Consider the following 23,501-nt stretch of genomic DNA (forward strand, 5'->3'; position numbering starts at 1 on the left):
TAGAAATGTACATGTAGGTTGCCTCTGCCTATGGTTTTAATCAGTCAGTAGAGCAGAGCATGAATAAAAGTAGCTCATATTCATGTGACAATCACTTACCCTGAGCATTATGGATCCAACATTGCCATTCTTTATAATCTTCCTATAAATGAAGAGTTTTTTTATTTTTCGAAAAGCACCACCACTACAAAAACAAACCAAAAAAAAAAAAAAAAAACAACCCAAAAAACAAAAAACCCAGTTCCTAACTTCAAGTAACAAACCAACCATAGAAAACTTTCTTAAGTGTTTGCCTAGCATATAGGAGGCTCTGGATCTGACTCCCAGCACGGGGGAAAAAATAAAACAAAACAGAACAAACAAGAAACAAGTAAACGCAATCACGTTCTGAGTCACTATCCTCTTGTACCTTCCAAGATTACATAGCAAGTTGGAGGCCATCCTGTGCTACATGAGACCCTGTTTCCAAAACCAGGAAGATAAAACAAAATGAAACAAAAGCATTAAGACAGTACTTGTCATTTAAAGTAATTTGCATGTGTGTGAGTGTCCCGGTGTGGGTATCTGCATGTGGGTGCAGGCGTCTGTGGAGACCGGAAGAAGGTGCTCCATCCCCTGAGGATGCAGTTGCAGGTGCTAGTGAGAAGCCTGATGTGGGTGCGGGGCAACTAAACGCAGGTCCTCTGCACAGGTGGCACTCTGAACCAATGAGCTGTCTCTCTAGCCACCACAAAAGCTTCCTTTTCAATTTTTCCCTCACTTTTTACCTTATTGTTTATGTGTATGAGTGTTCTGCCTACGTGTCTTTGCACCATGTTTACACTTAGTGTCTGCAGAGGCCAGAAGAGGGTGTCAGATTCCTGAGAACTGGAGTCACAGATGGTTGTGTGTCACCATGTGGATACTCAGAATAGAACCCCATGTCTTCTGGAAGAGCCAATGCTCTTAAATTGTGGCTCCATCTTTCTAGCCCAGTGGTCTTCAACCTTCCTAATGCAGTTTAATACAGTTCCTCAGGTTGTGATGACCCCCAACTATAAAATTATTTTTGTTGCTACTTCATAACTGTAATTTTGCTGCTGTTATGAATTGTAATGCAAATATCTGATATGCAGAATAATCATATGCAACCTCTGAAAAGGGATTGTGACCCACAGGTTGAGAACCCCCCAGTAGCTCCATAAATGTCACCCTGAAAATTTCAAGCATGTGAAAACTAAAGAGAGAATTTATATTTTATTAAATATGACATTCCAAATTTGTGTGCTTTCCTACAGTTACTGAGTAATTGGAAAGAAAAGGGAAAAAATTGAAACTAGTTCTTTTCTAATTCAGGAGACCTTTGAATCAGTTTCCTAATCCCCAGGTCTGTTTAATTCGCCATGAGGGTCTGTCTTCCTTGCCGGGCCACAGTCTCACCCCCATCCTTGTAGGTGCTGCGCGATTCCTAGGCAAGACATCTGTAATTTGCATCAGCCTTTTGTCCAGCTTCATGCCAGATCAAATGACTTGGAAACACTTGGCAAGTTACTCTACAATTAGCAAACAATGAGAACTGAATTCCATGAAACTTAAAAAATGGTATAATGGTGCACTGGTGGGGTATTGATGCTCTTGACAACGTTTATTGTCCCTTCTCTTTTCAGGGCAAACAGCTTGACATTGGGCCACCGTACAATCTGAATGAGGCGGTAAGTACTTCTATTATCAAGAACTTTACAGTTTGTGTTGGTTTTAAAAAAGGGAATATTGGTCTGTTTTATTACACAACAAGAGTAATTCTTAAATCTTATTTACTCATCTTTGGTGAAAGAAAGGTTTTTTGGAAATAGTGAGAAGTCTGAATTATAGAATTCGTTAAAAATGAAATATGTTAAAGTAGAGGAAGCAAAGGACTAATATAAATCCATGTTTTAGGACTAATATAAATCCATGTTTTACCTACACAACTGGGTGTTTGAATTATGACAATATTTTATTTATTTTATTGTGTGTTGTCTGAGAAGGTTTGGCTATATAATTTTGTTATTTCATTCAGCAATTATGTTTTGTGGTTTTATTACTTTTCGGCATGTATATTCACTTATTCACCAAATGTTTACTGACTCAACATGCGTATGTGGCAGGCACTGGGCTAGGCAGATGTCTTAGTTATGGTTTCTGTGGCTGTGAGGAGACACCGTGACCACAGCAACTCTTATGAAGGGAAACCATTTAATTAGGACTCACTTACAGTTTCAGAGGCTTGGTCTATTATCATCTTAGTGGGCGGCGTGCAGGCAGACACGGTGATGGAGATGGAGCTGAGAGTTCTATATCTCGATCCACAGGCAGCAGAAGCAACTGTGTGTCACCCTGAGCATAGCTTGAGCAAAGGAAAACTCAAAGCCCACTTCCACAGTGCCACACTTCCTCCAACAAGGCCATAGCTCCTAATAGTGCCTCTTCTTATGGGAGCCATTTTTTTCAAACCTACAGCAGAAGAGGTTTACACCTGGGGCCTGTGTTTGAAGGAACCACAAACTTTTGAGATACGTACACAAAACTATGGACAGAAAACACAGTAGTGTTGTTATGGTGGACATCGAAGAGGATACACAGGATCAAAGACCACCTCATTTGCCTGCAAGCCCTTCAGACTGAAAGAAGAAGAGTTTTCTAGAACAAAGATTCTTAAACTTTTCCCAGTTGAGGTCCTTTTCCCTCTGAAGAGCTTTCCCACAATCTCAGGTGTATATGGGACAATGGTCTAAGTCAGATTTGGAGACGGCCAAGTGGGAAAAAGTGCTGGCTACCAATTGGGCCAAATGAGTTAATCCCAAGACTAGTATGGTGGAAGGAAAGAACTAACTCCTGTAAATTGGTGCTGGGAACTGAACCCGTGTCTTTTTTTGCAAGAGCAGCAAATGCTCTCAGCCCCTGAATCGTTTCTCTAGCCCTTGAGCTAAATATTTGGTGGTGCATCTTTAACATTTTCCAGTTGACAGATATTTTAAGTTTATAATTGTTTATGCCAAAACACTTCTTTGCATAGATATGTAATGTAAAATGGTGAAAATATATTTAGGGTAATTTCAGAAATGATTAGAAATTCTTTCCTAATTCCAAGTCAAATTTAGAAAATTTCAGCTTGTTTTTGACAATTGCGTACATGTATATAATGCACCCGATTATTCCCTCTTCCTCTTTTCCATCTCTGTCTCATCTCCAAAAATCCCCACTTAGTCCTATCAGCCTCTTTTCTAGATTCTCAACTTTTGGTTTGATTTTGTGACTTATTTAGTGTCAATAAGACCATCTATGTGACTATTGGATTGGAACTACCCATTTAGAGACTGGTGGGGTCTCGGGTGGGGAAAGACTGAAGGCAACAACTCCTTTCTCCATGAATCTCATTAGCAAATAATTCAGCAGTGAGAGATAGGCCCCCGAGTCCCTCCTCCATCCATGTCTGACTGTTAGTGGACCCATTCTTGTGTGAACTGAGTATAGGGACCTTAACTTCTTTGAGTTCATGATTCCTATGGCTGTGTGTCTTACTCAGACATAGGGTGTTTTGAAGACCTATCTTCTGCTTCTTACATTCCTTCCACCTGTGCTCTACAGTGTTGCCTGAGCTGTAGAGGAGGTGGTATAAATGTCTTGTTCAGGACTGAGCATGCTTCTGCTGTGTACTCTTAGCTATCCGGCAGCCACGAATCTCTGTATTCACTGTTCACTGGAAAAAGAGGCTTCTGTGGTTAAGGTTGAGAATCACTTTTGCCTAAGGATGTAAACACAAATTTTACAAGGCAGTTTGAAATGATGTCAATTTAGCTGAAAAACAGTATTCAGTCCCTGTACAAGGCCTGGCATCTTCTCCACCATGGGTTTTAGAGCGGGTTTACAGCTACAGACTACTCCGGAGTGAGCCTTAGGTCCAATTAGAGAGCAATTGGTCACCTCTGCAACAGTGGTTCCACTATTGTGCAAGTGGTCAGCATCAACTTTTAAAATCAGGAATTCTGACACAATATAAGCCAAACATAAACCAATGTGCTACTTCTATGCTGGAATATTGTTTTAGTTATTTTCTATTGCTGTGAAAAGATACCACAGCCAAAACAACTCATAGAAGAGAGAGTTTATTTGGGACTTACAGTTTTAGGGGGCTAGGATCCATGACCATCATGCTGGAGAAATATGGCAGTAGGTAGGCAAGGACTGGATCAATAGGTGAGAACTAACACCTTGAGCTCAACAAAACAAAACAAAACAAAAATAAATAAACAAACGAATGAATATGTGACCAGGTGTTTTTATTTTTAAGACGGGGGTCTATGTAACCTTGGGTACCCTGGAACTTGATGTATAGACCAGGATAACCTTCATGTTATAATGACCTACCTGCCTCTGCCTCCTCAGTGCTGCGATTAAAGTCCTATGCCCCCAGGCCTCATTTGGTTTGAAAAAAGACCTCTTCCAAAGAGGCAATCGAGAGGGGTCCTCCATGAGCATTTAGCACGTTGTGAAGGGACGCATCAGACAGCTGAGACGGTGAGTAGGGAGCCAGCGAGAACTTGGCTAGTGACCAGGTGGGTCAGTAGGACTTGGGGGTGCTTTGTTTGTGGTATATGAGGGTTAGGAGTTAGAGAAAGAAAACGTACCTGGGTTCTTGTTTTAGGCCACTCAAGCGTACAAATGGGAGAATGTTTGGATATGAGGGATACAGTGTGTAATCTGTAGTGACTCAGGTGTGGGTGTCTGACGCAGGAGTGCAGGTCTGGGTGGGAGTGCAGGTCTGGGTGGAGCTTGTTAGGAAGTCAGGCACAGTTATGGGGGTTAGCAGCACGCGGCCTGGGAGAGTGACAGGCAGAGATGAAGCAGGAGCCATGGGCCAGCAGTCCAACAGGAGACCAGCACAGCTGGAGGAGGACATCTGAGGGCAGTTTTGGTGTAAAAGCAGCCAGAAGGGAACAGATTCAGAAATGGTCTACTTACTAGCTTTGACATTCTGCCTGGTAGTCCCTGAAGGTCCTGGTTGTGAGTCTTGTTGGTTGTATGAGGACAACTGGAGACCCAGGATACACTTGATGTCTTGCTGTCCTGGACATTACTGGTTGACGTCTACCCAGCCGACAGGTTATTGGGTGCTTTTGGGGTGCCATCTTGCATAGGACTTAACTCCACTTTGCAGTCCTGACATCTTGCAGCCAGCCACACTGTGCCCTGTCTGTAAATACGCAGCTCCGGTAGTCCAGGGGGCTTATCTTAGCCAATGCATTCGTATTTCTAAAATACAAAGTGGTACTTTTCTTACTATATACTCTCAAGTAACCAAAAATTCACAATTCTTTATTCACCCCATGTCGTGTTATCTCTTGCAGTGCATCCAAGGATGTCAGTTTTGGAGCTCTGTAGATCAGGAAAAGTGTGCATTAAAGTGTGTAAGTATTTACTATTGTTGCGTATTTTTGAGACAGGGCCCAAGGTAGCTCAGGCTGGCCTCAAAACTCATATGTAGCTAAGGATGACCTTAAATTTCTGATCTTCCTACTCTCTCTCCCTGGAGTGCTGGGATTATAATCATATGCCCCCACATCAGTTTATGAGACACTGGGGGTTGAACTGGGCTAGCAATTTATCGACTGAGCCACAGCCCACTTCCCTAATATCATTTTCTGTTAGCGACCTAAATTATAACGATGACACTTATTTGAGGATGTTAAAGTTGGGTTTGCAACCTGTAACTGTGACCCAATCACCCTGGAGTCAGAAGCAGGAGTGACTTAGTGTTTGAACCCAGCTTGGGATACAAGCATCACGAATCTCTATAAACAACTAATTCTTCATATGTGTACCTTCATAATTTTTCTTGCTTTGTAGACCTCAGTTATAAAACTTATTTATGCCTGTTCTCACTTGTGGCTGTGTGCATTATAGAATTAATTTTGCAAACAGAGTGTTTGTTGTCTGGACTGAGTTATTCTTACACACCGTTACAATCTGCAACTTAATTATTTGTCTAGTTAAGTGTTTAATATCATTGATGCCACTATGTAGGTTCCTACAGGGCATGAAGCACTCAGCTTTTCTAGACCACGTCTCCTCCACTGACCAGGGTGGGCACAAAGCAGCTACTGATTCTTGCTGAGTGCATGAGTGAGAATACCATTTGTTGCCAGGCAACCATACAGGAAGCCACCAATGTGGGCAGAGGAAATTGCTGGCCTTTGCTAGTTAGAGCTCCAAGTGGTTTTCATTTCAATTTGTCTCTCTTGAGCTGCAGTAAAATTTCCTAGCCTGGTCTATTACAGGCTTCTCCCAGTCCACTGAGATTTTCTGGTAGATAACCCGCTTAACTATTTTCCTACTGACACAAATATCATTTTTTTTCTTGAGACAGGGTTTCTCTGTGTAGCTTTGGAGCCTGTCCAGGAACTATTTCTGTCGACCAGGCTAGCCTGGAACTCAGAGATTCACCTGCTTTTGCCTCCTGAGTGCTGGGATTAAAAGCATTCACCATCACCACCCGACCAAATGTCATAACGTTTAAGCTATTCACACAATAGACTCAACTTTATTTATTTATTTTGAAGCAGGGTCTCCATATGTTCTTAAATTTGAGATCCTCCTCCATCAGTTTCCAAGTGCTGGGATTACAGGCATATGCCATTATGACTATATCAACTGCTACTTATTCATCTTTTAAAAAATATTTATTTATTTTATGTATGAGTGTTCTATCTGCATGTATGCCTTTATGCCAGAAGAGGGCATCAGATCCCCCTACAGAGAGTAGTGAGCTGCCAAGTGGTTGCTGGGACCCGAACTCATGACCTCTGGAAGAGCAGCCACTGCTCTTAACCGCTGAGCCATCTCTCCAACCCCACTTGTTTGACTTACTGATGATTATCAGCCGCGGAAAGAAGTTCAGTTGTAGGAAATGCACAGCCGAATCACTGAAGTTATCTGCATCGTTCAGGACATTAACTTCCCTTTCCTTTTATTTTCTATGCAGAATGATACTTACACCACCATTTCTGAGGTGAGTTCATAACCACTTACAAAGAAGATATAATCAAACCCAAGTGTGAGTTCTTAGACTTCCAAAGGCTACTAAAGGAAGATGAAGAATTTCTCAGTCATAAATGAGGGTCTAATCTCATTTTGGCACAGACATTTGCCGTTTAATGTATCCATGTATATCTGTTAGTCTTTATTAATATGTAGGTAGATACATACAAATTCACATGTATACATAAACCATCATCTGTCCGTGTCCAAGCAGAACAGGCTTCAGAAACTCCCCAAATTCACAAACTCTTGCATATTCAAACCCCTCGTTGAGAATGCAGTACTATATGCACACGACCTACGTACGTCTCTACATCCTCCATCCTTCAAATCATGTATAGTTCACTGTCCACAGTTATTGCAAGTGTTGTGCAAGTAGCTCGTGTCCCCTTCTCCCTCTCCTCCTTCTTTTTGAGACATCTCATGTATGCCAGACTGAACTCGAACACTCTCTGTAGCTAAGGATAACTTTGAGTTCTGGTCCTCCTGCCTCTACTGCCAAGTGCATTTACTAGCCTGCGCTACCGTGTTCAGTTTAAATAGCTTTTAAGGTCTATGTTTACACAAAACAAGTGTGCATGTACATTCAGTTAAGATGCAATAGCAAATATTCTTGTCTCCCAGTTGTCTGAATATGAGAAATCTACACAAATGTATAACCTGAGTCCAAGGACAGACTGTAGTCTCATCTAGAAGACTGTAATTTCCTGTCCTGGACCAAGGGAAGGCCGAATATGACAGGGAAGAAAGGAGAGAAGAATGCATTCTGGGATATTCCTGCAGAGAGCATTTTCTTTTTTTCTTTTCTTTAGGTTTACTTATTCTTTTGATGTTTGTGTTGGGTAGGTGGATGTGTTCATGCACATGCGTGGAAGTCAGAGGACGGCTTGCAGGAATCATCTCTCTCCTTTTACCAAGTGGGTTCTGGGGATGGGACTCTGCTTGGCAGCTGGGCTACAAGATTGCATTTTCTTTCTCCAGACACAGAGTGCTCCACTATACATATTCACAGCACATTGCTGGAGACTTCTTAGGCCAGCTGTGGTGCTGTACATCTGTATCCCTAACATGTAGGAGGCAAAAGCAGGTGAAATCACATGTTTGAGGCCAGCCTACAGAGATCCGAAAATAAAACTGGAACAGATCAAAGCCAAACCCCAAAGGGAATCCTTTTAATCACTTTTATTCACCAAAATCCTTGGCCAACACTCTGAATCGCATTTGCCCTTGCTTATTTGTGAAGAAATGTTATTATTGTTCAGTTTAAAACCTGGTTATGGGATGGCAAGATGGCACAGTGAGTGGAGCAGCCTACTGCCAAACCTGATGACCCGAGTTTGATACCAGGCCACCATGTGGTAAAAGGAGAGAAATGACCCCTGAAGCTGTTCTCTGATCTTCATCTTTGGGCCATGGTGTGAGCCTCCTCCCCCAGCATATAAACAAACCAACAAACAAACAAATAAAAATGAAGTAATGTTCTCTATGCCAGACACAGGGTTTCAACTCTTCTACAACCATCTAGGTGTCTCTCTCGTACCAACACTCTCCCTGCTTCCTGTAATTGCTTAAAGTCTTGGTTGTTCCAGCTGACCACACTAAAGAAAGTCTCCTAGTCACGGCCCAGAACTTTGATCCTCTTGCCACAACACTCAGTCACACACTTTCGTTATCTGAGGTGTTTGCTTTAAACTTGTCAACCCTTTATTTTATACCCCTTCTAAGACAATGTAAGTTCCAGAAAGGTAGGGAACTTACCTGTCTTGTTTGCCGCCCGGAACAACACCTGGGGCAGCAAATACATATCCTTGAATGAATGAAAGCTTTTTCGGGGAAGAATGTTGCCATCCATACGGAGGTTGGAGAGTGTTTCTTCCTTGTGTTAAGAAAATGAGGAAAGAGGCAGGCAGCCCATGAGCCAGCCTGGGAAGCCAAGAGATAATAAAGATGGTCTCAGCACTGTGGGAAAATGGGAGTGAGGGTAGAACTTAAGATGGCAGATGGATAAGGCCCTGGGCGGAGAAGTGTTGGCAGCCAGGTATCCTGGAATAAATAGATAAATGTCCCATCTAGAAGCTTCTGCTTCAGTTTCTGTGAACTGCTTTGATACAACCACCTCTATGATCGCTCCAGGTCCCTTAGACTTGGGAAATGCAGGATGCCCTTATTTAAAGCCTGATGTTGCTTTGTCTTCATGCGTGGGGCAGCGCAGCTGACAGTGTCGTCTCCACTTGAGATGTTTAAACTCTCAGATTGACAGAGTTTATTCTATACATTCTCTTGGGGGGGGGGGCAGGAAAAAACAGGGCCACAGTTTTCTTCCTTCATTTTTTTTTCCAGATTGGCCTATATTTCTAAGTAATACATGTTTCTAAACAAAGTCTTTTTTTTCTTAAAGGAAAAACCTTTATTTTATGTAATGCTTTTGTTGCCTCTTGGTTTGTGTCTTCTCCACAGTGGGTGGATATGCTAAATGAGCTTTCCTCAAATTTCCAGAGAGGATGTGACAAGTACACATACCTTTAAGTTAAACAAGCCCAGGCCCACACCATGGTATTTGAATTAATCCTTAACTAAGCAACCCTGGGCTTATCGTGCTCGTCTTCCTCTCAGTGCAAAGCTCAAACATCTCAAAGTTAATATTTGCATGTCCCAGCTCTTCTTCCCAGGGCAGATGCATTGTGCCGCGGTACCTACCATCATTGGGAAACTGACAGCAGGGTGTTCCTGGGATCGCAATGATAAACTCAAGGACACCGGGGAGGTTGAGCACAGCCCCAACCTCACTGGAGTTTTACGATGTGTGCTTTCTCCTTGCCGGTTTCTTTTCTCTGTGGTGGAGGGCAATGCACCTGTCAAGAGCTGCAGGCAGTTTGGGTTTCAGTCCTCAAATGTGTACTCTTTTTTTGCTCTGAGGAGATAAGGTGTCTATCCTGGTTAGGCTGTTGTAGATCTTAAAAGTCAGTATTGGTACGAAGATACCCATTAGAATGCTTGGCTATTGTAGAACTTGTAGTTAATTTTTAATTCTAAGGAAGAGTAGAGATAGCACAACAAATAGACAACCAAATGCATTTATGTTGGGTTGGAATTTTAGGTTTTCAGCTCATCAAACGTTTAACCTAGGTGGTAAAAACAAAAGTGAACTATTAAGCTCGGAGGTTTTTTTTTTTCCAAACTATAAAATGACAGGGCCACGGAATGAATTCAGCAAATCAAGAGTCGCCGCCAACGGAATGAAATAGAAGAAACTGCAGTAGATAAGGACACCCTGTTGGGTTTCTTCCCCGGCATGAGGAGAATGTTCGAAAATCACATTGTGGTGATCACACAATTTTGGAGGTCACTAAAACCCACCAGAGCTTGCTTGCTTTCTTCCTTTCTTCCTTTCTTCCTTCCTTCCTTCCTTTCTTTCTTTCTTTCTTTCTTTCTTTCTTTCTTTCTTTCTTTCTTTCTTTCTTTCTTTCTTTCTTTCTTTCTGTTTTTCGAGATAGGGTTTTTTTCTATGTTTAGCCCTGACTGTGCTGGAACTTGCTCTGTAGGCTGAGTTGGAGAGGCAGGTTCTTATAAAGCTCAGGGTGCCCCACACTTTTTGAGTAGCTAAGGGTGGCCTTAAATTCATGCCTCTGCCTGGAAAGGGCTAGGATGACATGCAGGTGCCACCTCACCCCAATTATAAAGATAGATAAGGCACTTAGGTTCCCGATTGTGGTTGAAGTCTATCAGCAAACACAGTTCCAAGGCACTGACTCATGCCGCTTGTCTTCCACAGAGGGAGGCCTGTGAGGTCGGCTGCAGCACTGCAGAGGGCACCTACGAAGAGGAAGTGCTGGGTGAGAAAACACTGCTGACGTCATGAAGTAATCGCCGCTGCCAGGGGATTTAGGAAAGGATAAGGGAGCTCTGCTCCGCTCACAGAACCTACACTGCTGTATCTCAACAGCATTGAAAATATTTGTATAAAAGGCTAGTGTGGCTCTCAACTGTAGTCCCAGCATCCAGGAGGCTGAGGTAGGAGGATTGCAGTGAGTTCAAGACCAGCCTGGACTGCAGAGGTCTCAAAACCCAAAACATTTGTATGTGAAAAAAAAATACCTTTGTGATTTCAAACACTAAGGCCATGCTGATGAAGAACCACTAGACTCTTGTATATAAAATACAGGCCATAGGAAACATGACTGAGGTCAGTAGATACACACACCACACACACACACACACACACACACACACACACACACATATATATATATTTATATCATATATATCTCAGGTTCTCACAAGTTTAAAAGGCATTGGATTTGATATAGAGCTATCAGGATTTGAACTCCTGATCCTCCTGCTTCTGCTTCTATTCTGAGAATACTGGTGTGCACCAACGCGTTTAGTTTTATGTGGTTCTTGGGATTAAATCCCAAGGTCTTGTGCTTGCTAGGCTAGAACTCCCCTGATGAGCTACATACCTGGCTCAACCCCAGTGAGGGAGGAGGTACCACATCCTGAGCAGACTTGATATTAAGGAGGGCTGCTATTTTGATGAGCTGAAGGAATCAGAATAATTTATTTAATGCGAAGTACGTGGTTCGGCTAATAGTAATTCAGTAAAGAATGTACTTTGTGCATGGCCACTCAGAAAAGACAGTAGGGCTTTGTGAGTGTTTAGAAGCTGTGCCTCCCAGGGTTGGATTGGGAATGGGTGGAAAACTCCTGTGCATGTCAGATCCCTGGGCCTAATTTGAAACTGGACTGGGTGTGTTTAAGTAGGGGGCTTCATCCTAGTGCACTGGTTCTCCATGATGTCTGAAGGGCCTGCATTTTGACAGCTCAGCCTTGATGATGTTAGTGGAATCCAGCAGATTCCCCAGAGTCTCCTCCCACTGACAGATTTTAGCAGACTGGGTGGGTTTTTTGGCTCTTCTGTAAGCTGTCACTCTTCTCTCAGAGGCTGGTTCCTTGCTCCCAGGGGCTGTTGGGAATTGAGGGGAGTGTATTGCGTGCTGTCCCAGCATATGCTGCCCTTTAGTGTCTCATAAACAGAAGAAACAGAAAGAAATACTCTGCATTTCTGTAATGGGCAGATGTGTGGCAATCTTTCCAACTACACTGTGAAAGTTAACTATGGATAACAGTTTGTATTTGTGGTTTCCAAGTGGTGCCCAGAAACACCCCCAGGTATCATGGAAGCACCTGAAGGCATCATCGCACCCTGAGGGTGGGGGGGGATACAAGAAATACAGTCCTCAGGGATACAGGGGTTATGGACATCTGTTGGATCTGCTGCTTACGTGTGACGTAACAGTAGATCCTACTACACTCTTTCCCACGACTTCATTGCTAATAAGGCTGATACTTTTGGTGATGTCTATTGAAACAAAAAACTTTCATTAAAAAGTGCAGTAGGAGACAGGCAGTTACTATGGCAATGCTCGATTAGATCTTGCCCCTGGGAAAGTTATGAAGTGTTCAGGGGGCACATGAGTGCAATTATCATACAGTAATTTTTTTTAAGGTTGAAATGAAAATATAATTCAGTCCTTTTTGTGCTATCTAAAGATTTTTAAGTTTCATTTATTTATTTTAATTTTAAAAGTTTTGTTTTAGCTGGGTGGCACACACCTTTAATCCCAGCACTTGGGAGGCAGAGGCAAGTGGATCTCTGTGAGTTCGAGGCCAGTTTGGTCTACAAAGTGAGTTTCTGGACAGTCAGAGCTATTACATGGGGAAATCCTGTCTCAAAACAACAACAGAAGTTTTATTTTACTTCTAGGGTTTTTGAGACAGGGTTGCTCTGTGTGACAGCTCTGGCTGTCTAGGAGCTCTTTTTAAATCAGACTGGTCTTGAACTCACAGAGATCCTCCTGCCTCCTTCCACCATGTGGGTGACTTGGACTAAGATCATCATGATGTGGGATTCCCCTCTGTATACTGTGAATATCATTGGTTAATAAAGGAACTGCTTTGGGCCTATAGCAGAGCTATAGAGGAACAGAGCTAGGCGGGGTTGGGGGGAGGAGGGGACTAAATGGAATGCTGGGAGAAAGGAGGTGGAGTCAGGGAGACAGACACACTGGCACTGAAACTTTGCTGGTAGGCCATGACCTCATGATGATACACAGATTAATAGAAATGGGCTAAATTAAGATGTAAGAGTTAGCTGATAAGAAGTTAGAGCTAATGGGCCAAACAGTGATTTAATTAATACAGTTTCTGAGTGGTTATTTTGGGCCCGAGCAACTGGGAACTAACAAGCGGCTTTCAACCAACATCTTCAGGCTGACAAGCAAGCACCCTTACCCTCCCTGCCATGTTGGCAGAGCCTTTGTGCACTTTGTTATTGCTGTTTAGAGAAAGATTCAGCCTGGCTGGCCCGAAACTCACTGCGTAACTGGCCTCCACGCTTGGCGATCTTTAGCCTGCCTGAGCCTCCTGAGTGCTGGGATGGCAGCTGTGAACCACCAGGCCTGGAACATGTGCCACTGTCTTAAGCATCTGCTAAGCAGTTGGGACACACACTTCTGAAGTCACGATGTCTAACAGAGCAAATGGTCAGATAATTCCTCCATTCCACAGAACCATGGCAAATTTACCGAAACCAAGAATGTCAGAACTGAAAAGTGCAAACCGGACTCACATCCCTTTCTTATATTCTGTAATATATTATTACCTTGATTACAGTTATATAATTGTGCTAGATTATAAGATAATCAATTTTTACTTAAATTTCTCATTGGCTTTGGATCTGTGCTATATGGCTCAAAAATGATGTGTCAAGACTAGGTAAAGGCATTTATTGCCCGCCCACAGGTCCATCTCTAATGAATTACTGCACTTATTTATTCTGGCTGGGCTTTTTATTTGATTTTAGATGAGTTATATTCATTTCTATGTGGTAGGAAGTGTTAATTGCTAGCAATGCATCAAAATAACAATCTACTAATCTCTCTCTCTCTGTGTGTGTGTGTTTGTGTGTGTAGCGTATGTTGTGTGTATGGGGATGCACATGTGTCATGGTGCTTGTACAGGAGTCAGTCTTCACCTTCCACCTATTTTGAGGCAGGGTCTCTTTTCTTTTTTCCCCCACTGTGCTACGTACTCCATGGCCAGTGAGTTTCTGGAAGATTCGCCCGTTTCTACCTTCTGCCTTCCTGTAAAAGTGCTAGGATTAAGACATATGCCAGCTGGGTAGTGGTGGCACATGCCTTTATTTACAGCACTTGGGAGGCAGAGGCAAGCAGATCTCTATAAGTTCGAGTGCAGTCTGGTCTACAGGGCAAGCTCCAAGACTGGCTCCATAGCTACTGAAAAACCCTGTCTCAAAAAAAAAAAAAAAAAAAAACCATTAAACCAAAAAAAAGACACATGCCACCTCGTCCAGCATTTTTACACAGGTTCTGAATTCACGTTGTCAGACTTGCATGGCAAGCGTTTTACCCACTGAGTCGTCTCCCCCCACAACAGCTATTTTTAATTAAGCATCTTTGAGTAAGGCTCTGCTGTTCTCCTTAATTTACCAGCTCCCTTTGTCTTCACAGGCAGTAAATGAGATAACTAATCCCACTTGTCAGATGGGAAAATTGGAGTGCAGTGTTTAAATAGTTGCCTGGGGTCATGGAGATAGTAGAGACGCAGCTGTAGTTACGTCGCTGCTGTGGTTTCAGAGCCCCGGATGTAGGATGAAGCTCATTTAGAGCAACCCTGCTTCATGTGCTGCTTCTCAGTTGACCTATTATTGCTGTGATGTTTTAGAATGGCCCCGCTTCGCCGGTGTTGTTCTGTATGCATCCCTGTGGTTTTGAAACTTTCTTCTACCCGTGCTTACACAACTCTGGCTCCTGTGCCTCCTGGCCATCTTTCTCACTGCCAGCGCCATCGCTGGACACCTCTTTCAGGTGTCCACAACCTACACCAGCGATGGATACTTAAGGGTTTACTGTAAAGGAAGAAGGTGGAGCTGGGCTTTACCTGTGTGGTTTTAACAGCCCCAAATAAACGGAAATGGAGCAGTCAACCGAGAGGGGTTGTGTTGAGTTCTGTGTCATTCTGAGATGACAATGGCTTTAAGCTTTCTATATTTTGGAAAGGAGTTTTAATTAGTCCATATTTATTATTTGTAGTGATGAAAATTGTCTCACTATTCACCTCTAAGAGAGTGAGGTTCTCAGGATCTGCATTTAATATTTTTAAGCTCCTTGCCAATCTGACAATCAGTACAGTGCTTTTTCAATAAATGAAATTTGAAGTCTTAAATCCATCATGAGTTTAGGAAAAATAAAAAGACTAATATAAGGTAATGTCATTTTAGTAGCATATACCTTGCAGAAATCTAGCACTGACTTGAGAAGTCCCTACTAAATGTATACCACAGTGACCCCAGTTTTGAGAAGCCATGACATGTGTTGTAACACAGACCAGGGGAGCATGTAGTCTTTGGGGTAAAAGCAATAACTTGGTGCATATGAGAACAGTTTGCTGGGACTGAGGATGTAGTTCACATGAAGCCTTGGGTTTGATCTCCAGCATTGCACGAAGCTGGCTTTACTCTGTAACACACCCTGCTGTCTACAGTAAAGAAGGCATAGTGTCAGGATCCGCAGCGATAGTAAAGTTTGAAAATGCCTTGGAATTCCATGCCCTGGATGCTTCTACTATACCACAGACAAGGTTTTGGCTTCTCCTCCCTTTGCCTGTAAGAAAATGGGGCCGTAAGAAAAGACTGGTCAGTCTCAGAACACCATGTTGCCTTCCTGTGAGAAAAAAGACAGACTGCTTTGAATATAATTTATACTCAGATGTGTTATTTAGCAGGAGAGGCCCAGACAAAACAGCCACACCCAACCACGGAGTGACTAGTGATTGACATGTGGTTTCCTTCCAGAAAGTACAGAGCTCCCGACAGCACCCTTTGCGTCTTCCATTGGAACTCACAGCGTGACATTACGATGGAACCCTGCCAACATCTCTGGAGTAAAATACATCATCCAGTGGAAATATGACCGGCTTCCAGGAAGCTGGACATACACAGAGGTATGCAAAGCTATTTTCTTATCTAAACAAAGACATTTTGTCCCCCACATTATTCAAAGCTCCAAGATATCCTTACCTGTGGTTTCAGTTTCCAAAGTTTCAGTCGCCTGTGCTCAGATGTTATTTACAATTTTTAAATGGAAAGTATTTAAAAAAAGATTGAAGCCAGGTGTGGTGGCATGGGGCTGTCGTCTCACTACTTGGTGGGCTGAGGTGGAAGTATTGTGAGTTTGAGGCCAGCGTGGGCTATGTGGAAAATTCCAGGCTAGCATGAACTATGAAATAAACCCTGCCTGAAAACCAAACCAAGCCAAACTCACCAACGCCACCACCACCACTGAAATGAAGTGGAAGTTTTAAATTACAGATTCTGAGGAGCTCTCGCTCATTGGAAAGTCAATCACACAGGCTCAATTTTCTGCACCGTATACACCAGTCATCGATCAGACAGCCCCTAGTAAGATTATTGAGCGAACTCTCACAGGATTGGCATTATGGTGTTTATATGTAGGGTTTGCTACTATCTGATGTTTCAAGCTTCTACTGGGGGTTTAAGGAATCTCTCATGTGGACAGAGAAAATAACTTGTTGACCTTAATGCATTCTAGCAACGATTGAGCACAGTGGCTGGATTAACTGAACCTTAATCTCTGCTACTCTGGAAACCCTTATGAAGAAAAAGATACATGTCACATATATAATTCCATCAGCATAGCATCATAGAACCATTTTTGCTTTTTGTCCATTACCATCCTCTAAGTGATTCCAACTGGTGTTGAGGGCAGGAGGGAGATTCTTGAAGGGTCTCTAATTTAGAAGAGTGGGTTATAGTAGGCTTTCTTTTCTTTCTTTCTTTCTTTCTTTCTTTCTTTCTTTCTTTCTTTCTTTCTTTCTTTCTTCCTTCCTTCCTTCCTTCCTTCCTTCCTTTCTTTCTTTTTCTTTTCTTTTTTTCCCCAAGACAGGGTTTTCTCTGTGGCTTTGGAGCCTGTCCTGGAACTAGCTCTTGTAGACAAGGCTGACCTTGAACTCACAGAGATCCGCCTGCCTCTGCCTCCTGAGTGCTGGGATGAAAGGCACGCACTACTTCTGCCTGGTTTATAGTAGGCTTATAGTAGGTCCCTTTTGGGAAAGCATGAGCACATTCGGAAAAAAAGATAGCCTAATGTACCAAGTGTAGTAACATGGGAAAATTCAAGTAAGTCCTTGAGATAAGTGCTGGGTCACGAATGCTTAGCTTTCCCTGAAGGAGCGAATGCTGTGATTAATGCAGACTGGTGTCTGGAAGCTCGGCTCCTGGGCTGTTGCCCACACAGCAGGATTCTGGGCAGCCCCTTCTCCAAAGGCACACCCAAATGATCTGAAACTCTGTGTCTCAGTGGGCCACGGTGATTGGACGCATGCTGACTTTTGCTCTCTCCTGGATCTAGACTGTGCCCAAGCTCTCATACGTGGTGGAGCCCCTGCATCCGTTCACTGATATATTTTCCGAGGGGTTTGGATCTTCACAGCCAGCTGCATCTTTATTCCCCACCAAGTCCCAGTTATAGAACTCATCCTTATGGAGGTAGGCATACATATGCCATTGGTGAAGTAAGAACATTATTCGAAGTTTTTGGTTTAATTTGTGTTTGTTTTAAGCAATGAAAGAAATTGATTTCCTTGGTATTCCATTTAGCCTTTGAGTCCTTAACTGTGTGCCAGGTAATGTTCAGAATTCCTCAGTGGTCAGCAACTATGACCTCTACTCTTGTCAAACCTACATTGGTAGAGGGGAAACATGGCCACTACTAAACACATGAATAAGGGCTTCTGGGTAGTTATGTTAACGCGACACAAGCTAGAGTCATTAGGAAGAGGGAACCTCAACTGAAGAATTGGTTACATTAGTTTGGCCTTTTCTTTTCAAGCATTTTCTTGATTAATGATTGATGGGAGAGGGCCCAGCCTACCGTGGGAGAGGCCATCCGGGGCAGCTTGTTCCTGGGTTGTGTAAGAAAGCAGGTTGAGCAAGTCAAGGGGAATGAGCCAGTATCCAGCCTTCCTTTATGGTCCATGCTTTAGTTCACGCCTTTCAGCCTCAAGTCCCTGCACTGACTCCTTCGTGACGGACTGTGATTGGAAGCCAGAATAAAGCTTTTCTTCCCCAGATGCTTTTGTCCCTGTCCTTTATCACAGCAATGGAAACCCCAACTAAGACAGAAACTGGTACTAGAGACTTGATTGTTGCCATGTTGTTGCCTAGAGACAGGTCTGGTCATTTTTTTTTTTTTTTTTCGGAAAGATGGTGGAAGGAGTTGAACTTTGGTCTAGAAAAGCTATTGAGTGTTCAGAGCTCAGTGGGCTGTTTCGTGGGAGCTCGGAAGATAAGGACTTTGAGAGCAATGCAGACAAAGAAGACGTGGCTTGTGAAATTTCAGAGGGAAGCCAAGACTCTATTAGAGCTATTTATGTGATATTCGATTTAAGAATATGTTGGCTCTGGCCAGCTGGAGCCGAAGAGTTGGTTGTGATGAACAGGGGGGACTAACGTGAAACCTCGGCTTCTGGGGCCATTGATTCTGGTCCTCTGGTCTCAACGTTCGTGGTGGTTAAGAAGAGATCTCATTGCTGAAGTGAAATCTTCCGGTAGTGTTTCTTCAGGGTCAGCACAAAGACACAGTGGAACAGAGGCAACTGAGGTTGTACCTCCTTCTGGCAACCGAACTTGGAATGTGTAAGAGTATCCCAGGTGCTGACAGGATGAGGGTTATGAAGAGCTGCTGAGCTTGGTACTTTGTAAGACCAGGAGATGCCTTTAGGGATGGCCCCAAACCTCTAGTGTAGTAGAACTCTAGGTTGATGAAAGGGGTCAAGGAGAGAAGTGAAGCTTGGTTTTATGTGGCATGAACAGAGGTCCCTGAAGAGAGAGCCCAGGATCTTAGTGAAAGTTCAGCCTGGTTGCTGCCAGAGCCTTTTATAATTGTGAGAATGCACAGTACCATGGGGAGACCATCGAGGACAACAGCGTCTGTAGAGTAGAGTAGGCCTGAGACTAGAAGACGAGCTATGTGTAGTCAGGGAGCTGAGATGGAGAAGGGATGAAGGTTCCTTTGAGCCTGGAGGACTGTGAGTGGAACCAGACACCAAGCGCTTGGTGTTCCATGGTGTCGAATTTTGGTTTGGCTCTGATTTGATTGTGGCTGTGCCCTTCCTTCTTAGTGCAGAAAAATGTTCATTTTTTTTCCTCAAGGAACCACAGTTAGGAGACACTGTATATTTAGAAAGATTTGAAAACTTTTAAAGAGACTTTTTGTTTGTTTGTTTTGTTGTTTTTATAAGACAGGGTTGGGTAGCACTTTTGTGGACCTCTCAAAGTAGATGAGGCTGGCCTTGATCTCACAGAGATCCACTTGCACTTTCCTACCGTGTGCTAGATTTGAGTCATTAACCCACTTAAAGGAAAGCTTGGATTTGCAGAGCAGAACCCATAGCAAGTCTTTCTTGGTTCTGCCAGCTCCCTAATAATGACACATAGACTTCTTAATTATGAAAACTTGGCCTTATTGTAAGGCGAGGGCTGCTGTTTGTTCCAACCACCGGCTAGCTTACACCTGAGATAACCACACATAAACTGTTATTCATAAAAACACTGCTTGGCCACTAGCTTTTGTTTCTAACTAACTCTTATAACTTAAAATAACACATTTCTATTAGGTCTATATTTTGCCATATGACTCGTGGCTTTTATTTCTCCTCCTTCATGTCCTGCTTCCTCTGTGTCTGACTGGTGACCCTCCTTTCTCTCTCTCCTCAGAGACCTCTCTGTTCCCAGAAGCCCTACCTAACCTCTTTCTGCCTAGCTTTTGGCTACTCAGCTCTTTATTAAACCACTCCTAGTGACGTAGGAGTAAATGCAAAATGAAAAAGTAACATAGGCCGTAAAGAAATGGCTGAGGGTGGGACCCACTTTTGGATTGGCTGGGTGATCAGGGACGGACTCTCTGGAAGGCTTTGAATGACGTAAGAGAAGAATGTATGCAATATTGAGGAATGAGTTTTCAGGCAGAAGGAAGAATAGAGGCAAAGATCAATAGCAGCAGTGAGCTGAGTGTGTCTGAGAAGTGGCTGATGAGGTTGGAGGCATTGAGCACAATGAAGAGGAGATTAGATATGGCAGGTATGCAGAGGCCCAGTCACTTAGGATCAGACAATCTAAACTTTACTAGATTATTTTAATCAGAGGCACTGGACACATACTTATGGGAGGTCAGAGTAAGAAGATAATATCTCTAGAATGAAATGCCAAAGATATTTCTCGGAGAAAGTTCTCTCTCTCTCTCTCTCTCTCTCTTCTCCCTCCCTCCCTCCCTCCCTCCCCTCCCTCCCTCCCTCCTTCCCTTCCTCCATTCCTTCCTTTGACTTGGAAAGGACAGACCCGGTATCTGCATGAACAGAGTCAGAGAGTATGTTCTAACAGGGAGGAAGGAGTGAGAACCACTTGTCGCGGGAAGCAATGCACATGGCACAGGAGAGGAAAGCAGGAGGAATAGACCAGGACCTGAGTGCCAAGGATTTTGAATGCCAGGTTAAAGCACTCAGACTTTTTTGAAAAGCAGTAGGGTATAGGAAGCTTCTGAAAGTCAGAAGGAGTCACTGCAGTCCTTTAAAAAGAGAAATAGAGTGAATTGGAAGAAATGAGGGATTGGGGAAGCCTATAGATAGAGAATGGCTAGGAGAGTCTTTTAATACTTGAATATTTCAGCAAAGATGGGTTTAAAAAACAGCATGCTCAGGGTGGGTGTCAGGTGCAGGGTGCACTCAGGAATGCTGTCAGACGCTGGGCACACTCAGGGAGGGTGTCAGATGTTGGGCACACTCAGGGTGGCTATAAAATGTGGGGCACATTCAGGGAGAGTTGTCTGGAGCCATCATTCCCAGACTTAACTGAGGCAACTTGGGGAGACTTACCCCAGGTCAGATGGGTTGCATGTTCCTATCATGCAGATACAGCCATGTTCTCAGGTTGAACTTGGTTTTGGGTCTAAGGAGAGCAGGAAAACTGATGAAATTGGTTGGGCATTTCTCCTTCCTTGATGAGTGTCCTTTTTTTTTTTTTTTTTTTTTGGATAATTAGGTCTCAGAGATTGTGTGACCATTTCTGCTGATTATCTCTGACCGTTTCCTCTTAGAACCCAAGGTCAGACACTGGTCCAGGGCCACGCTTAAGAAGGTCCAGACTGAAATACAACACACAGATCTCTTTGCCCCAGCAGTGCTTCATATACGTCCGACACACTGACGTGTTTCCTTTTGGTACCAGAGAAACACATGACCCATGAGTCAGATCAAATTAATAAAAAGAGAAATTATTTCTCGCCCATCCTTTGGATTTTCTGCTAATGAGGAAGCTAAGGATTCTCTAGTCTCCTGTGCCCTGTTCTGTGTCCTTTGCACGGACAGCATCTTGTTTGTCAGATTCTCCCTCACATTTCTGGTCACAGTGCTGCTCATATACTTACGTTCATAACCCATTGACTTTCGGTCATATTCTTTTTGTCCATAAGAGTTATATGATTTTAGTTGATCTTAGAGTCTTTTTCCTGGGGGCTATTCTAAAGTTAGGACCCCACCCCCCCCAACCCAAAAGGGGTGTTTATAAGGCAAATTATTATTTTCTAAAGAGGGAATTTGTGTGTGTGTGTGTGTGTGTGTGTGTGTACATGTGTGTGATATTTGGATAATAGTCATATCTTGCAGTGTAGGTGACTTGCTTGAAGTGAGCAGATCACACTGTCAACCCTAATGTGTTGCTGTAGGCATCCTGATTCTAGTTCATTTGCTCTTCACACAGGTGATGGAGTACACAGAGGCAAGGAGAAACACAAAGATTTTGCGCTCATTAATGGTTAGTCTGAGAGTTTGGAAGGGATTGTATTTGAGGCAGGCAATAGACCCATGAAAAGGCCTTCTAAAGATAACCCAGTCTGAGGGCTGAACTGCCTTGCTTATTCTACCTCTAGTCCACTAGTGGTGAGCAGAACATTTGCCAAGTGTTCAGAAGGAAGAGGGGGGTCTACTCAAGATTAAAGATGTCAAAGACACTGTTCAGTGCAAAGAGTAGAAACAAGAGTATTTCGTGAGACTAAGGTATGATGAGTAAGTGGAGACATGTATGGGAGTTGGGCTGCCACCTCATTTTTCTGCTAGAGGCTGTGAGTAAATAAATAATCACATAATTCGTGCTTCCCTCATCCACAGCAAGGGTGGGGTGCTCCTGAGGTTGTCAGCCGGGACTTCTGGGGACTTTGGAGGACTGTGAAGGAGGCATCATCTGGATTGTCAGAGAAGACAGTAATGCAAGCGAAGTAGATCATTCTAGTTCCTATTTATTCAAAGTCACATCATCATCTGGAACCAGTAGGCATAGCTGAGGGAGTAAAGAGCCCCAGGGCCTGCCGTGTGAGCTCGTGTTAATCATTCACTGTCTTTTGTGCAGACTCTAGTCTTCTAATACGCGTCCCTCCCACCATTCAATATGGTCTCCAGGACGGGTATTGTTGGTTGCTTGCTTGTTATTGTGTTGTTTTTTTTTTTCAGCTCTTTGTCTAGAACATAGGTCTTGGTTCGAGTCTCCTGTATTCAGTGTTATTTCTAAGTTAAAGAGGAGGAAGATGCAAGGTTCTCGGTAGGGGGCAGGCAGGACTTAGCTGGTATGATTTAGAGATGAAGAATTGCAGCTCAGAATTTCTAACTACTATCCCTCTGTTGTGCTTTTCAGTATTAATCAAAACATTTTTTTTCCCTATTTTCTAGTCTAAGAGTACAGAAATGTGCCCCTTTGATGCTCACCCGTGTCAATCTTTATCTCTCCAGTTCCGGAAAACCGCACCTTTGTCATGAAAATTGAAAGCTCAAGCCCCCGACACGTGGAAGTCAGCTGGGCTCCGCCCCACTTCCCAGGTGGACCTATTTTGGGTTATAATTTAAGGCTGATCAGTAAAATCAGAAGTTAGATTCGGGGGACCCAGAGGAACCAGTTTCCAGTTTTATTCCACTCTTCCAAACACCACCTACAGGTAAGAGCTAAGCGGTACAGGTAGAAACGACACCTTTATTAATGCAGGCAGGATGATTAGTTAAGAATCTGCTAAAAATAAGTTAAAATGTATTCAGAGACACGCCACTGACCTCTACTCCGTTTGTGTTGAAGGCGTACTTTTCCTCAAATTTGCGGGTGTATTATAAATAACACCATCCTAAGCAAGAAAGTTTTCAATAATATTAAGTGGCCTCATAAGTATGAGGCAATAGTAATGTAAATACATAACTGTGATTTGTTTATTTAATGAAGCATGAAAAAATGAAGGAGGTAAAATTCTGTAGTAGTATTCTTTTTATAACCACTGAGGATTATTTTATTATGGGCTAGCATCACTGGCATTGAC

At 43.2% G+C, this 23,501-nt stretch overlaps 2 protein-coding genes across 8 annotated transcripts in view; both read left to right on the top strand.

The window, feature by feature from the left end:
* Nucleotides 1-17,635, top strand: part of LOC119821699 (proto-oncogene tyrosine-protein kinase ROS-like) — a 28,038-nt gene extending 10,403 nt beyond the window's left edge. Inside the window, exons 3-8 of the mRNA XM_038340835.1 lie at nucleotides 1,647-1,691; nucleotides 5,367-5,426; nucleotides 7,001-7,027; nucleotides 10,829-10,889; nucleotides 15,929-16,077; nucleotides 17,505-17,635. Coding sequence (XP_038196763.1) covers nucleotides 1,647-1,691; nucleotides 5,367-5,426; nucleotides 7,001-7,027; nucleotides 10,829-10,889; nucleotides 15,929-16,077; nucleotides 17,505-17,624 — 462 coding nt within the window. The 3' untranslated portion in view covers nucleotides 17,625-17,635. The remainder of the gene's footprint in view (nucleotides 1-1,646; nucleotides 1,692-5,366; nucleotides 5,427-7,000; nucleotides 7,028-10,828; nucleotides 10,890-15,928; nucleotides 16,078-17,504) is intronic.
* A 5,302-nt stretch (nucleotides 17,636-22,937) lies between these two features.
* The window catches only part of LOC119820744 (proto-oncogene tyrosine-protein kinase ROS), a 98,741-nt gene continuing 98,177 nt past the window's right edge, over nucleotides 22,938-23,501 (top strand). For all 7 annotated transcript variants that reach the window (XR_005286530.1, XR_005286531.1, XM_038339301.1 and 4 more), the window contains exon 1: nucleotides 22,938-23,132. The gene's annotated coding sequence lies outside the window, so the exon portion shown is untranslated. The remainder of the gene's footprint in view (nucleotides 23,133-23,501) is intronic.

This window comes from Arvicola amphibius, chromosome 8, assembly GCF_903992535.2.
Source record: "Arvicola amphibius chromosome 8, mArvAmp1.2, whole genome shotgun sequence".
NCBI classification, from domain to species: domain Eukaryota; kingdom Metazoa; phylum Chordata; class Mammalia; order Rodentia; family Cricetidae; genus Arvicola; species Arvicola amphibius.